Genomic DNA, 15,327 nt, shown 5'->3' on the forward strand with positions numbered 1-15,327 from the left:
TTCTTTGACAAAGTCTCACTCTGTAGTACAGTGGTGTGATTTTGGCTCATGGCATCCTCCACCTCCCAGGTTCAAGCAATTCTCCTGCCTCAGCCTCCTGAATAGCTGAGATTATAGGCGTGAGCCACCTCACCTGGCCAGCCTCCGCTATTTCATCTGTATAATGGGCTTTGTCTCCCTTAGGGCCCCTCCTGTGGGTTCTGCTCCTGGACCAGGGCTCAGCCTCCAGTTTAGCTTGAGGGTGCCTAGGCCTGCAGAAGGTTAAAGCAAGGGCTGGGAGAAGGGGAGGAAAGAGGAGGCAGGAAGGCAACAAGAGAGGGAAGAGGAGGGCAGAGGAAGGGCCCCTGCCTCAGCTCCCTGCTCCAGCCATCCCATAGAGGGCTTTGGGTCCCAAACACCAGAAAAGGGAGTGGGGACAGACTGGGCTTCTTCCCTGGGTCTTGCTCCTGAGCTGCTCACCCAGGATGGTGCAAGGCTGAATTGTCTGCACTGAACCCTCCCTGGGTTTCCCTTCTGGTGATTGCAGGGCTGCAGAGGCAGCAGGGCTGGACTGGACATGCTGCTCAAGAGCACGGGAGGGGCCGCCTGAGCCTGGAGGGAGGCTCAACGGGGATTTTTGCAGCCCTGCAGATAGGACAGGGTACTTAGCTCCCTGGCCTCAGTTTCTTCATCTTGGAAATGGGACAATAGTGATGATAATAAAGTTCGTATCACAGACCTGCTGTGAGGATTACATAAGGTAACAGACACAGGTGCCCAGAACTATGCCCAGAGCATGATAGGCCTGTAATAAACCACAGGGATTTTATGATCACTCTAACCTGCTTCTAACAGGGTGGGGCAGTGCTGTGTGCACCATGTCCCATCCTGATGGGCTCCGGGCTTGCCAACTCTACCCACTCCGGCACATGCTCAGTATTGAGGCCCAGGGGACAGATGGGCCAGGCCTAAGCCCCCTTCACCCCACGGGGACGCAGGCAGACGCTGCCCAGCAGGCAGGATCACACAGTGATGAACCCCATGGGCTGTGGAGTCTGACGGCCTGGGTTCCAACCAGCAGCTCCATAGGAGCTCTGTGGTCTGGGCTGTTGCATCAACTCACAACGCTAAGCCATCTGTAAAATGGGGCTGCCAATAATGACCCTACTATGTGCTGGGGTTGTTTTGAGGATTAAATGAAGCAAACCCAAGGAAAAGGCTCTGCCCAGAGCCAGGTGCAGGGGAAATCAGTAATTAGCCATTACCACCGATAAATCAGAACTTCTGGCTGACTCTTCTTTCCCTTTAGAAAAACTCGGTGCTTAATACCTGGAATGTCTATAAATGTTACCATCCAAACTCCCAGATCTGGCTCCTCAGTTCCTCCACCCAAAATAAATACATGGAAAAAGGAGAACCTGCTTCTCCCCCTGATAACTGAGCCGGGAGACAGCCACGGTGGGCGCGTTAGCGTGCGCTTCCACCGCACCCAGGGAGCTCTATCCCTTGGAATCTCCAGGAGTTGGCCAAGGCCGACATCAAGCTGAATGTGGAGGAGGGACCCCAGGGAAGGCACACTGCACTCTGATCCACCGCAGACCAAAAAGTCTTAGGCCAGCTCTTCATGTTCAGGAATTGATCAGAAACATTGCATATAAAGTGCCTGGAAAGCAGTGACAGTTGCTAAATGGCAGATGTTTGGTTTGGCCCCGTGTCCAGCCCAGAAACTTTTGTGTGCTTTTTCCTGCCCCGTGGAGTCTTCTTCCAGCCCCCTTTTCCAAGGCTTTTGCCCATCACTTTTCATGGGAAACCTGACTTAGGCCAGTGCCGGCCCAAAGCCTTGGTTAGTGCTGGACACAGAGGGAGAGGAGACGAGCCCCTTCTTCCAGCTCACACTGCCCCTGGTCATAGGGCAGGTTGCAATTTGCCTTGAAGCCCACTGACATTCACAAATCATTTTCTCAGGTTCTTCTACAAAGTGTCATTTCTGCTGTTCCTGCGCTGAGGGGAGGGAACAGAAAAGGAGCGATTCCTACCTTGGTTTTCTAGTATTTTAAACTCTTCTGCCTCACCCCATAAGGTCATTCCTTCTGTGGTTGACTCTCTATAAAACCTGACAGAGTTGATGGAATATTGATTGAAAAGTGAGGGGCAGAGGAAGGGAGTGAACTGACCAAAGTCAGCTGGTGTTGGTGTGGGTAGTGAGATCTGAGATCTTCTCCCCCCTGACTCTGTGCTAAACTTGTTTTGAAAGAAAGCCAAGCTCCAGTCTCTCATGAGAAAAGAGGTGGAGCTCTAGAAACTTCTAGGGAACCAGAAAGATGGTCGCGGAAGCGACAAAAAGACAAAAGACTTGGTGCAAGCCAGCAATTCCTTGGGGAGACACTAGGAGGCTCTGTGCTGGGCTGGCAGCATCCCTGGGAAGAGGCTGAGGGTGGTATGTGTGCACGCATGCATGTGTGGTGTGTGCGTCTGTGTACGTATGTGTGTATGCGCGTGTGTCCCATGAGTCACTGGAGGTTGCCATGTGGCCCAGCATCCTGGACTGCCTTGGACATTGTCCAGCCTGATCTCTTCAATGCCCATCAGGGAAGCTGGACCCAGAACCTGGAAAGGACTGGATCTGGGCCCCAAATGCCATTTTTCTAGTCCAGGCCTCTTTTCATGGCATTGCATTGACCCTGAGTGTCCCCACGAGCGATTTCTGCTGGTCCCATCCCCCTGCATGCTGGATGCAGTCAGAGGGCTGACTTGCCTGGGTCAGAACTACAGGCCCTCTGCCTCTCCACCTACCCCAGGGTTTCACAAATAGGCCATGGTGCCCAGGATGGGCTCTGTGCTTTCTGCCCACAGTGTCAATACCCTCTGTCTGCCTGCAGGTCCCTGGCCCTGGGTCAGCAGTACACATCTCTGGGCTCACAGCCCCTGCTCTGCGGCTCCATCCCAGGCCTGGTACCCAAGCAACTGCGCTTCTGCCGCAATTACATCGAGATTATGCCCAGCGTGGCCGAGGGTGTGAAGCTGGGCATCCAGGAGTGCCAGCATCAGTTCCGGGGCCGCCGCTGGAACTGCACCACCATAGATGACAGCCTGGCCATTTTTGGGCCCGTCCTTGACAAAGGTACTGCCTCCGGGCTGAGGGGCAGGGGGGCTCGGGGCTCGGCGTGGGGCGGGATTGGGACTGTACACCCTTCCACCCCAGTCAGGGCGTCTCCTCTCTGAAGCCAGGGTCCCTCTGGGAGGGTGATAAATTTGGTCACATGACTGCTACACATTTCCAGGTGCTGCTGGGGGCTGGGCCTCCTTGAGATGCCCTAGGATACTGAGGTTTGAGGGCAGTCACCAAGAAGGCCACAGCTTTCCTTCTGGCTTTTGCACAGTGGGAGCCTGAGGTTCCCACTGTGAACATTTGTGACATTTGTTAAGTGCTATGCAAATACCACTTTGGGGTGGGGGTGAGAGCATTGCCACCCCTATGAGCAGAGGAAGCTGCGTGGTGCTGTGGTAGTATTTGGTTGCCGCCAAGACCCTCCCCTGAGGGGTTTCTCTTCATCCCCATACCCTGCCAGCTGGATATGCCCAGGAATCATGGTTGGCCTAGAGGGTGCACTGGTCTCTGGGTAACTGTCCCGCCGTCTTGCAGCCTGGGAGTCGAACTGGCTGTGCCTCAAGTAGACAGGGAGCCACAAGATTTGACTTTGAACCTGGAAGCCCTGGGAGGGAGGCTACGTGGGACAACTGCTCCCAAGAAGGGGAACTGGGGGCTCATGGACTGTATGGAAGATGGGCAGCTCTTCCTGGAACGGCAGTGTCCAGGAATCTAACGATCCTGGCTGGGCTGGCCACCGCCAGAGCTGCTCTGCCACCCAAAGCGCTGAGCCCCGTCCTCCCTCCTATTAGAAGCTAGGGAATGAATGGGAGCTAGCTGTACAGCCAGAAAGAAAAGGGATCTGACATTCAGGTAAAGGAGTGCGGTGCCGGGTGGGGTGGGGAGAAGCCGACCACCCCCATTTGAGAGTGCATTTCCCCTTACTGATACCTCAGGTGCACAGGTCCGTCCCCCCTACAGCCAAAATGTTGGCTATTGTCATGGGACAGGAGGGTAATTAGCAAATCAATGAATGACGATTCTGTTTATGCTTCTATTACCAAAACTAATTATTCCTTGTTGACATAAAAGGTTTGGCCTCTTAATTGGGGCCAAGTGGCGGCGGTTTGCATTTCAAACCCGACAAGATCGCGATCTTGTCGGTGTGTTGGTCTCAGCGCTTTCCGGTGCCCCTTCTTGGGCCAGGTAGCGCTGAATCAAACAGCTTTGCGTCTAGACGCGCTCTCCAAAAGCGAGAGTCACCTCTGATCGCTCTTCCTGGCTCCGGCCTAGAGCCAGGGGGAAGCGGGCCTGGGTGCGCTACTCATTCACTCTGTGTTGAACTTTTTAAGTCGCCGCCCGCAGGTTCTGGCACAGGTCCCGGTCCCTAGATGGCCCGAGGGCAGGTTTGTGCTGCGGGCGGAGGGGTGAGGTGTGCCCGAGACTTTGGGAATTTGCTGGAGGTGGGGAGAGCATCCCGGAAGACGCCTAGCGCGCATACCGCCCCGGTCGGTGCCCAGAGCCAGGGCTTTGAACCCACGTTCGCGCCCAGCTCCAGCCCCACGTTTCCACCCCGCCCCCAGCGAGTCCCTGCACCCCTGCCGTGTGGGCACCCAAGGGTTAATCTCCGCCCCCTGCTTTGAGACCTGGGGCGCAGGGGGTCTGGCTGCCCGGAACGTGCGTCTTCTGCGCCTGCCGGGACCGATGCCTCTGGGCTGGGCCCGACCGGACGGGTGGCCGAGGGCAGGGGACCAAGCAGCGAGTCTGGGGGACTCTGGGGTCGGCGGCCGGAAGGAGCGAGGTGCGGCGGCAGCGCGGCGGGCCCGAGGCGCTTCCCTGGGCGGGGTGGGGCAGGGGCGGGCGCCGGAGGGGCCGCGGTGGCCTGAAAAGCGCCCGAGCGCCGCCCCCCCACCGCGCGGCCCGGGCCCCGCGCCCGCTGCGGTCGCCCGAGCCATTCACACGCCCTCTGGCCATTCGGCGCGGCGCGGGGGCGGGGGGCGCCGCTTCAATGGGGATTTCGCGGCCCGGCGCCGGGGCCGGGGGCGCGGCCCGGCCGCGGGAGCCGCCCGTTGCTACGCGGTGGCGGCCGGCCCGGCAGCCCGGGCCCGGCGGCCGCATTATGCGGGTAATGCGGTGTGACACCGCGCGAACAAAGGCGGATTGAGCGGCCCAGCGGGCCCCGCCGGACGGGGAAGGCACAGCGGGGCTGTCAGCGCCGCTCCCAGGCTAATCCCCGCCCCGCCCCCACCGTCCCCACGTTCCGGGGCTGGGAACCGAGCGCGGCCCGGGGGCCGGGCGCCGCCGCCGCCGCCGCCGCAAGAGGCCGCGGGCTGGCCGGAAACGAGGGGCGCCCGTCTTGCGAGTGCGCCCTCAGCTCCTCTCTCCCGGGGCGTCCCGAGGGCTGGGGCGGCCGGGATCGGGGCCAGTGAGCAGCACGGCGGGGATCCCGGGGGCCGTGCGCACCACTGGGAGGGGACCTCGGGCCCCGCGCCGCCGCCGTCCATGGTTGGCTCTGGCAGCTCAGGCGGGGGGCGGAACGGGCTCCGCACTCCACGCCCGCCGGTCGGTGGAAGTGGGAAGGGCCCCTCCGCAGGTGGCTCAGGAGGGCGTGGGGGCCTCGGAGAAAGGCCGCAGTAGCCACAAGGGGTCCCGGGCTTCCTTCTTGCAGCGCTTGGGCCACAGCCCAGGAGAGGAGGCGGGCGCCCTGGCTTCTAGGCCGGCCCGGCGTTTTGTAGCCTGGGCCAGGCAGCGAGTCACCTCCGGCTCCGGGGTCCTGCTGCGAAGACAGAAGGCTGGGCTGCAGGTCTTGCAGGCCTTGGCCTCCCTAATCTTCCATGTCCACATCTATAAAATGAGTCAAACTTTCTACGTAAATGAAGCACGTGCAGAGGTGGTGACCGGGGTGAGGAGACTGCTGCAGAGAGAAGGCAGCCACTGCAGAGAGAAGGTGCACACCCGAGAGTCTCCCCTGTCCCTGCGTGGGACCCTGGGACAGAACCAGGGAACTGCCCTGTGTTGTGTTCCTACCCTTCTGGGAGGGGCTTGGCTGTGTCTGGGCATGAGGACAGGACAATGAGGATGGGGAGACTGAGGCAAGGGCCACTGCCCTCCTGGTGAGGGGCTCTAGGGGCAGAGGGAAGCCGTGTCCATTTTTACAAAAAAAGCAACTGAGACCGAGAAAAGGAGAGGGGCCGCCCCGTTGTGCCCGGGCGTGGAAGGGGTGGGTCTGGGCAGGTTTAGGCTGTGGGTTCCCAGGCCTCCTTCCTCACAGACCTGGAGCTGTCTCTGGAGTGGGAGGGCTCAGGCCTGTGTGGGTCGTCTGTGGATTTTGGGAAGGTGGAGGGCAGGGGTTGTGGGACCAGGACAGAAGTGGCTACCTTTTCTCTGCAGCAGTCTGCCAGAGCTTTGGTGTCTGGCCGTTTCTCACAGGCTCTGCTCAGCCCTGTGACATTTGAGGCCCTGGGCTAATCAGTTAGCAGCCTGGGGCCTCAGTTTGCTCATCTGTGAATTGGGGATACCCTACAGGGTTAGAACAGTCAGTCAGAGAGGGTGGGGAAGCTGCCTCCCTCTTCCCTCAGGCCTGGTGAGCTCTTCAACTCTTGCCCGCTTTGTTCCCCTCACGTCCTGGCCTGGGAGGTGGAGGCAGGGGGGCACTCTCAGGCTGGGTCCTGAGCGCTGCCTCCCCATGGCCTCCCCGCAGCCACCCGTGAGTCGGCCTTCGTCCATGCCATTGCCTCGGCCGGCGTGGCCTTCGCCGTCACCCGCTCCTGCGCTGAGGGCACCTCCACCATCTGCGGCTGTGACTCGCATCATAAGGGGCCACCCGGCGAAGGCTGGAAGTGGGGCGGCTGCAGCGAGGACGCTGACTTCGGGGTGCTAGTGTCCAGGGAGTTTGCAGATGCGCGTGAGAACAGGCCTGATGCGCGCTCGGCCATGAACAAGCACAACAATGAGGCGGGCCGCACGGTGAGCCTGCTTGTCCTCCCCAACCTGCTGGGAGCCCTGCCAGGACCACTCTCGGGCCCTGGCCTCCTCCCCTCCCGAGCTGGCCTGGTCCCCACCCCACCCCTTCTGACAGCCCTGTGGGTCCTGGACTCCTTTTCCCCTTGGCCAGGCTTGGCCCCCTCTCCACCCCATAGCCACTTCGTTTGTCCACCCTCCTTCCTCCCTGGACTCCACTCCCACTCGGGATGAGTTGGCCAGGGAGTGTGGCCACCCTGTGGGATCAGGTACCACCCACCCGTCCTGTGTACCTTGGCACGCACTGTAGGGCTGTCAAGGCCTGGGAACCTGACATTGAATTCAGCCTCCATTCTCTGACTATGGTTGTGTGACCTAGGGTGAGTGAGTCGTTAAGCTTCCAGCCTCAGTTTCCCCATGTTAAACGGAGATAACTCCTTTTTTTTTTTTTTTTTTTTTTTTTTTTTTTTTTTTTTTTTTTTTTTTTTTTTTTTTTTTTTTTTTTTTTTTTTTTTTTTTTTGGAGACAGAGTTTAACTCTTGTCACCCAGGCTGGAGTACAATGGCTCCATCTTTGCTCACTGCAAACTTTGTCTCCCGGGTTCAAGCAAGTCTCCTGCCTCAGCCTCCGGAATAGCTGGGATTACAGGCGACTGCCACCACACACAGCTAATTTTTGTATTTTTAGTAGAGACGGTGTTTCACCATGTTGGCCAGGCTGGTCTCGAACTCCTGACCTCAAGTGATCCGTCCACTTCGGCCTCCCAAAGTGCTGGGATAACAGGCATGAGCCACTGTGCCGGTCCAGCAACTCCTATTTCATACTCTGTGAGAAGCGGACCTGCTGTCTGCCTGTGCTTGGGGTGTGAAGGGGAGGGAAACACAGTCACTGTTCTTTAGGTCTTGCTTCAGTCCCCATCAGTTCTCTTCCTGGCACAGAGGAGTAGAGAAGTCTGGAGGGAAGGGGGTGGGCAGGGGCAGAGAGGGAAGGCCCAGCTGTGCCCCCTCGAGGGTGGGTCTGGGGACCAGCTGCCACTCCTCTCCCCCAGACTATCCTGGACCACATGCACCTCAAATGCAAGTGCCACGGGCTGTCGGGCAGCTGTGAGGTGAAGACCTGCTGGTGGGCCCAGCCTGACTTCCGTGCCATTGGTGACTTCCTCAAGGACAAGTATGACAGCGCCTCAGAGATGGTGGTAGAGAAGCACCGTGAGTCCCGGGGCTGGGTGGAGACCCTCCGGGCCAAGTACTCACTCTTCAAGCCGCCCACCGAGAGGGACCTGGTCTACTATGAGAACTCCCCCAACTTTTGTGAGCCCAACCCAGAGACGGGTTCCTTTGGCACAAGGGACCGGACTTGCAATGTCACCTCCCATGGCATCGATGGCTGCGACCTGCTCTGCTGTGGCCGTGGCCACAACACGAGGACGGAGAAGCGGAAGGAAAAGTGCCACTGCATCTTCCACTGGTGCTGCTACGTCAGCTGCCAGGAGTGTGTTCGTGTCTACGACGTGCACACCTGCAAGTAGGGCGCCAGGTAGGGCTGGGGGTTGGGGGGAGGCTGGGAGCCTTGGCGCAGGGAATGGGGTTGTTTGCCTGTCTCTTCTTGACGACCCCCTTCTGTTTCTAAGCCATCCGATACACACAAGTTCCCACAGTCAAAATAGGAAGCCAGGATTTCCCAAACTTCCTTGGGAATGGTCCTCGGGCAGAGACTTGGTGGATTGCACAAAGCATAGACAAAAACCCAGTGTTGGCTGGACGCAGTCTCATGCCTGTAATCCCAGCACCTTGGGAGGTTGAGGCAGACAGATCACCTGAAGGCAGGAGTTTGAGACCAGCCCAGCCAACACGGTGAAACCTGGTTTCTACTAAAAATACAAAAATTAGCTGGGCGTTGTGGTGGGTGCCTGTAATTCCAGCTACTCTGGAGGCTGAGGCAGGAGGATCGTTTGAACCGGGGCATCAGAGGTTGCAGTGAACTGAGATCACACTACTGCACTCCACTGTCTCAAAAAAACAAACAAACAAAAAAAACAAAAAAACCCTAAAACCCAGTGTGTGCACATTAGCTGCCAGCAATTAACATTTTCCCACAAGATAGTAAGTTATGACCCAGCTCAAATTTTTGCATGACCACTAGCTGTCATCCTTGAGCATTCTGTGGAGCTGTGGGGCTGGAAGCTGGGAGACGTGACGTCTGGTCCTAACTTTGTCCATAACTTCCTGTCCTTTCACTTCTCTGGGCCTCAGCTTTCTTACTATAAAGTGGTGATGGTGGTGGGGGTCGGGGGTCAGTTTACCTGAAACATGGAGCCAAAATGTCTTCTATACCCCTGATGCAGAGTCAGTGTGCCTCCACCTTGAACTTAGAGAAGTTCTTGCACAAGCATAAATCTTACCAACCTCAGAGAGGTGGGTGGGGGAAGCGGCGTATAAGCCCATATCCTGACAGATCTGAAGCTTGGGTGGAGTGGGGAGCACTGTCACCGAGTTTATGGCTGGTGACGGGGAGCAGGAGGGATTCAAGTTCAGAGTGGCTGGGATGAGTAATCAAGGGATCAAAGGCTGGTGGATTTTGTTCCCAAGCTTCCCAGAGGTGGTCTGCGTGGGAGGTGCCGTGCGCTGGCCCTGGCCCTGGGTTCCACAACACCCCAGGATAGGTCAGCATGGACAAGGAGTGGTCCTGGAGCCCCAGGGGTGGAAGGTTGCTAAGGCTGGGGTGCCTTTTCTTCTTTTTCTCTCCCTTGAGAAGGAGCCTAGTACTCAGAGGCCTGAGCATGGGTGTTGGACCGTTCCCTGGTCCAGCTCCTACCACTTGCCAACCGTGTGACCCAGGCAAGAAATTCTTCACAGACCTGGTTTCTCCCCTGTTGTCCTTCCCAGAGGTGCTGTGAGGGACAAAAGAAAGGGCACTGGGGACAGGGCTTGGTTAATTGGGAGGCACTTCCCTGCTGGGTCATTGCCAGCTGGGGTGGTGCTGGGGGAGAGCAGCCTGTGACCGGGTGGAGGCCCCCCAGGTGATGCAGTTCCATGCAAGGCACCTCCGAGCTACTGGCACATGTCTGCTCCGTGGGCAGTAGGGGAGGGAAGTGGACGGGCCTCTCTGAGATATGGGAGGTGCCTGACATCATGGAGAAGTGCTCTGGCTGAGGGGCGACTCACTCAGCCCATCTGGGAAGCCCCTCAGTGCAGCTCAAGTTATGTCCTGGTGGGGAGGGCTCAGAAAGGCAGCCGGTGGCACTACCTTTCTCAGTGTCTGAACAAAAGCAGTGTGGGGAGTGGAAGAGGATGAAGGGTGAGTCCAGCACCTCCACTGGGAGCCCCAGTTTCCTCCTCTCTTCAGTGATGGTGACAGTGGGAGCCCAGCAGAATTTTTTTTTTTCGAGACTGAATTTTGCTCTGTTGCCCAGGCAGGAGTGAAGTGGTGTGATTTCGGCTCACTGTAGCTTCTGTCTCCCAGGTTCAAGCGATTCTCCTGCCTCAGCCTTCCAAGTAGCTGGGATTATGGGTGCCCACCACCACACCCAGTTAATTTTTGTATTTTAATAGGGATGGGTTTTGCTATGCTGGCCAGGTTGGTCTTGAACTTCTGACCTCAAGTGGTCTGCCTGCCTTGGCCTCCCAAAGTGCTGGGATTACAGGCGTGAGCCACCACTCCCGGCCAGCAGAGTATTTTTGAGGCTGAGTTAGCTAAGAGATGTGAATGCTTCCCTGTATACGGTCCTAATAGGAAGTGTGATACCTTCGTCAGAGAATGATTATATGGGGCAGTCATTGTGCAAGGAAACTGCATCATCACTTGGACAGTTTCATTTACTGCTTTTCAAAATGATAGAAGAAAGGTCAGCCAATAAGAGAGAAGTCGCAGGCCAAGGGTGGCAGGTCAAGGTGCAGGGAATGTGAAGAACACAGTGGCCACCTCCCTCGGGCGTTCCCTGCAGCCAGAGGCAACACAGTGTTCCCACTGTCAAGCGGGACATGGCTGTGGTGGGTCCGAGAAGGGGCCATATGGGGAAGCAGTGTTTTAGAACACTCACACTGAACAGGGCCTAGAGAACGATTTCTAGCCTGCCCATATCACAGACGGGGACTCTACACTATCAGTCAAGGCAAGGCTGCAGGGATGAGGTCTCTGACTCCAGAAAGCCCCATATGTGGGTCTGGCAGAGGCCGTAGCAGCAGCAGCCCAAACCCCAGCAGTGGCTCTGGGGGGCAGAGTAGGTCACGGAGACAGATTCTTGCTGCTCTGTTCTGGCACCTCTCCTGCTGGGTCCTTTGTGGGCAACTGAGACTTGCCACACGGGGACCCAGGTGCAGGGTTGGCTCTTGGTGTCCAGAAAATCCCCCACCTCGAACCACTGTGCAAACACTGATCCCAAGAAGAATCATTATTCTTTTGAGTTTTTTTTTTTTTTGAGACAGAGCCTTGCTCTGTCATCCAGGCTGAAGTGCAGTGGTGCGATCTTGGCTCACTGAAGCTTCTGCCTCCCACATTCAAGCGATCCTCCTGCCTCAGCCTCCCAAGTAGCTGGGACCACAGGTGTGCACCACCACGCCCAGCTACTTTTGTATTTTTAGTAGATAGGATCTTGCCATGTTGGTCAGGCTGGTCTCGAACTCCTGACCTCAAGTGGTCTGCCTGCCTCAGCCTTCCAAAGTGCTTAGATTACAGGTGTGAGCCACCACGCCTGGCCAGAATCAGGACGCTTCATCAGCCCTCTTTTCTCCCCATTTCTGAAATAGACACTGGGTGTTTTCTCCCCAATCTTATGTAAAGTGCTACATAGATATGGTTTCAAGATGCTGCGTCCAAATGGTTCCTATCCTGAACCCCTTCTCTGTGGACGCTCTGGAGGCCTCACTCTAGAACCCATGCAGGACACTCTCCCAACATGGTGCCCTTCTGATAAACACCCCCAGGCCAGCTCTTCTGCCTCACTGGGCCCTGACATCTTCATTTGTGAACTGGGGATGAGAACCATGTTCTGTGTAGGGTTGTCCCATGGACCGGAGACCCTATATGTGAAGGGCCTGGCGCAGGGCCCAGGTGCTCACAGAGCAGCTGCAGAGGCTCCTGGGCCAGAGCTGACCTCCTGGAGCCACCTCCCAGGCAAGCTGCCTGCTCTAGAGCAGTGGGCCCAGGCTCAGCTGAGACCGGCCTACTCCGTGCTGACGTTGTAGGCAAGATAGGAGCCTGCGGGCCGCGCTGGCTGGGACGGGCGGGGACAGAGTCTTCAGCTGTTCTCTTGGCTTCCCTGACAGTCTTGGCAGTGCAGGCAGGAGAGAGAAGGGGGTTGCAGAGCAGGCCCCGGGCCCTCCACACAGTGAGGAGAGCCCCTGTCAAATGGCTTGTGTCCTTCCTTTGTGGGGAAAACACCTTTCTGTAGCTTTCTGTAGCTTTTGCCCAGTGTCTCTGGCTCACCATTGATTTGGTGCCTTACAAGTGCCAGATTTCTTCCTTGTCACTCTGCTGTTGTGAGCACAGTGAGCTGGAAAGGTTCTGGCAGAAGTTAGGCAGCCTGGCCGCACCCACGTCCTGGGTCTGTTACTGCCTTGCTGAGAGACCTTGGACATGTCCCTTCGATCTGGCTGAGCCTATTTCTGCCTCTGTCAAGTAGTCTGATCTTGGCAGCTCCCCAGAGGAGCTGGGGGTTGACTGGGAATGCCTGGAACCCTTTGTGAGATATGACTATGCAAATGAAGAAAATGAACACACTGCTGCTCCAATGGGAAGAAATTGTTCGTAATTAAGTAGGCTTTCTCCCATTTGGATAGCTCATTATCAAGCTATTTGGTGCGGTACAAAAACACAGTGCATGCCTGGCACGAGCCCAGCACAGCAGTTGATTCGTAGTTGGGGACTGGGCCCTCGGCCGGCACAGTTTCTCCCAGCCTGTGTACGAGATGGAGTCGAGCAGTCAGGGAGTGACCTGTGCTCCTGGGCTTCCTGTTGCCCAAGGCCCTCAGCGAGAGGTGGGGGAGGTAGAATTTGGATCCCAGTCTGTGGACTCAAAAGCCCTGCTGCTCCTGTGAATCATACAGCCTCGCTCAACAGCAGGCCTGAAGCAGAGGACAGCGTGGAGAAACCACTTGCTCTGAGCACCTCTGAGCACCAGAGACCTGTTCAGATCCATTGGCAAGCTCTGATCGGTGAACACCAATGGGTGGTCTCTCGGAATGGAATTATGTTTCTAATTCTTCCTTTTTATTTTCCCTAAGGGCACTGGGAAGGGGTGAAGTGTGTGGCTGGGCGGATTCAGCGAAGTCTTATGGGAAGCAGGACCTAGAGCCAGGCGCAGCCCTCAGCATCAGACACCAAGGAACTGTCACCAGCCGCACGCGTGGTAAATGACCCAGACCCAACTCGCCTATGGATGGGGAGGCTCTCCCTCTCTCTCACCTTACGTTTCTCACCCTACTCTGGATGGTGTGTGGTTTTTAAAGAAGGGGGCTTTCTTTTTAGTTCTCTAGGGTCTGATAGGAGCAGACCTGAGGCTTATCTTTGCACATGTTAAAGAAAATAAAAATGAAAAAAAAAAAATTCGACTCCAACAGAACAGGCTGGGCTAATGTGAGCTCTCGGCCTGGCGGTCAAGACATCAGCATGGGCAAGGTTCTGTTTCCAAACTGCTGCTTCTGGTGACGTTCCAAGATGCCTGTCAGGTAGGAGTCAGGAAGTAGGCGCACCCCTGCAGTCTCCTTTTCTTGGTCTACTCCCATTCAAATCTGAGCTACTTTCTCATTCTGATAAAAGCCATAGGTTTAGCTAGGATGAAGTGGTAGGGAGGTCCGCGGCAGTTGTTAGAGTAGGATTTGGAGTGTTGAAGAACTGGCAGCTCGGGGTGGCCTGGTAAGCTGTTTGAAGAGCAGCTGTGTGTTCTTCTCAGCCTCATTTTCTCTATAACCCTGTTCTGCACAAGAGGCAGTCAGATCTCAAAATCTTTTTCTACCGTTCTGCAGTCTCCACCGTCTATGCAGTTTTATTTTACTTTTTGGTAGTGGATGTTGTAAATAGGTTATGTATGGGGGCAAGTCTTCTCCAGCTCAAATGGCTTCCTAATAAAATAAGCGGTATCTTTGGAAGGGGCCATTCAATCCTTCCCAGCCCTGCTCACCTGCAGATTCTCTCTACAGATAACTCCAGGTAGAGCAGTTGGATTCCAGGTCAACTGTGTGTAAGTTAGACAAAGGGTCTGTGAGAGAGTAGCAATTGATTGCTGAAATTCCAGCTTTGTGACTAGCAGATGGGGAGGATGAAAACCATCCCTTCGCTGTGTCTCCAATAGGGGCCCATCTTACTGTGTTCTTTCCTCCGTGGGGCTGATGTGAGTAAACACAGACACAGAGTTCTTCCCCCCAGCTCTTCCTCCCTCACCTGTGTGCTGACATAGCTTTCATCCATGCAGTTCCCAAGGATCTGGATTAGGGACCAGCAGTCACCAACTCCCTTGGGTTAAGCATCTCATGGCTGAGTTCTCCTTGAGGCATACTGGTCCAGCCGAGCGTCCTAGAGAAAGCTAGCAAAAGGGAGCCACATGGATTTAACAGTATGAATCGGTTCAACAACTGTCTTAGGGAGAATCAGAAGAGATGCAGCAGGGGAACGGGCATAACAAAGATTTTTCTTTTCCCCCTTATCTCTGGGGTCTGCCTAACCCTGACCTAAAATACCGGGGCAGCGATTTCTCAGCTGGTGCAGGCGGGCTTGCCAAGACGGTCGTCCAGGAGCCTGCCTTCACTCCTAAATCTGCTGGCCACAAGCCCTGCTAAAGATACACGTCGCCCACTCCACCGAGTCCGAAATGCCCCTCCCCATCTCACCTTAGACTGAAAAGTTTTAAATCATGTCAACTGGATAATGCTTGCTTTATGTGAGAATATTTCAGCAGAATGGATACGAATTTTCCAAACAATCTTTTCATATCTATGTATTCTATATTAAAAGTGATAAAGTCATGTTTCTGGGGCGTATTCAAGTAGCTGACAAGTAATTATTTAATAATAGTACACGAGTGCATTGTGATTATTCTCGCTGTAGTCAGGTAATAGTATCCAACCGAAATTTCCTACCAACCTGCTGTATCCAAAGTTTTGTAAAAAGTTGTAGAAGTTGTTGATCTTTTTGATTTTATATTCAAAAAGTCTCTTTTTATAAATATTATTTATTATACAATGTATATACCTTTGAGTTAACTAAGATTATATATTATATAAATATATATATATTTGGAGAAAATATATTTCATCATGCAGTTTTTTTCTGTTAAGTCATTAAAGAGAAGGTAAACAAACCTAAAA

General features: G+C 55.5%; 1 protein-coding gene across 1 annotated transcript in view; it reads left to right on the forward strand.

Annotated features, from left to right (window-relative positions):
• WNT3 (Wnt family member 3) overlaps positions 1–15,327 on the forward strand; it is a 53,427-nt gene extending 38,100 nt beyond the window's left edge. The window contains exons 2-5 of the mRNA XM_017519296.2: positions 2,859–3,100; positions 6,768–7,033; positions 8,076–8,563; positions 13,249–15,327. Coding sequence (XP_017374785.1) covers positions 2,859–3,100; positions 6,768–7,033; positions 8,076–8,555 — 988 coding nt within the window. The 3' untranslated portion in view covers positions 8,556–8,563; positions 13,249–15,327. The remainder of the gene's footprint in view (positions 1–2,858; positions 3,101–6,767; positions 7,034–8,075; positions 8,564–13,248) is intronic.

This window comes from Cebus imitator, unplaced genomic scaffold (assembly GCF_001604975.1).
Source record: "Cebus imitator isolate Cc_AM_T3 unplaced genomic scaffold, Cebus_imitator-1.0 Scaffold735, whole genome shotgun sequence".
Lineage (NCBI taxonomy): Eukaryota > Metazoa > Chordata > Mammalia > Primates > Cebidae > Cebus > Cebus imitator.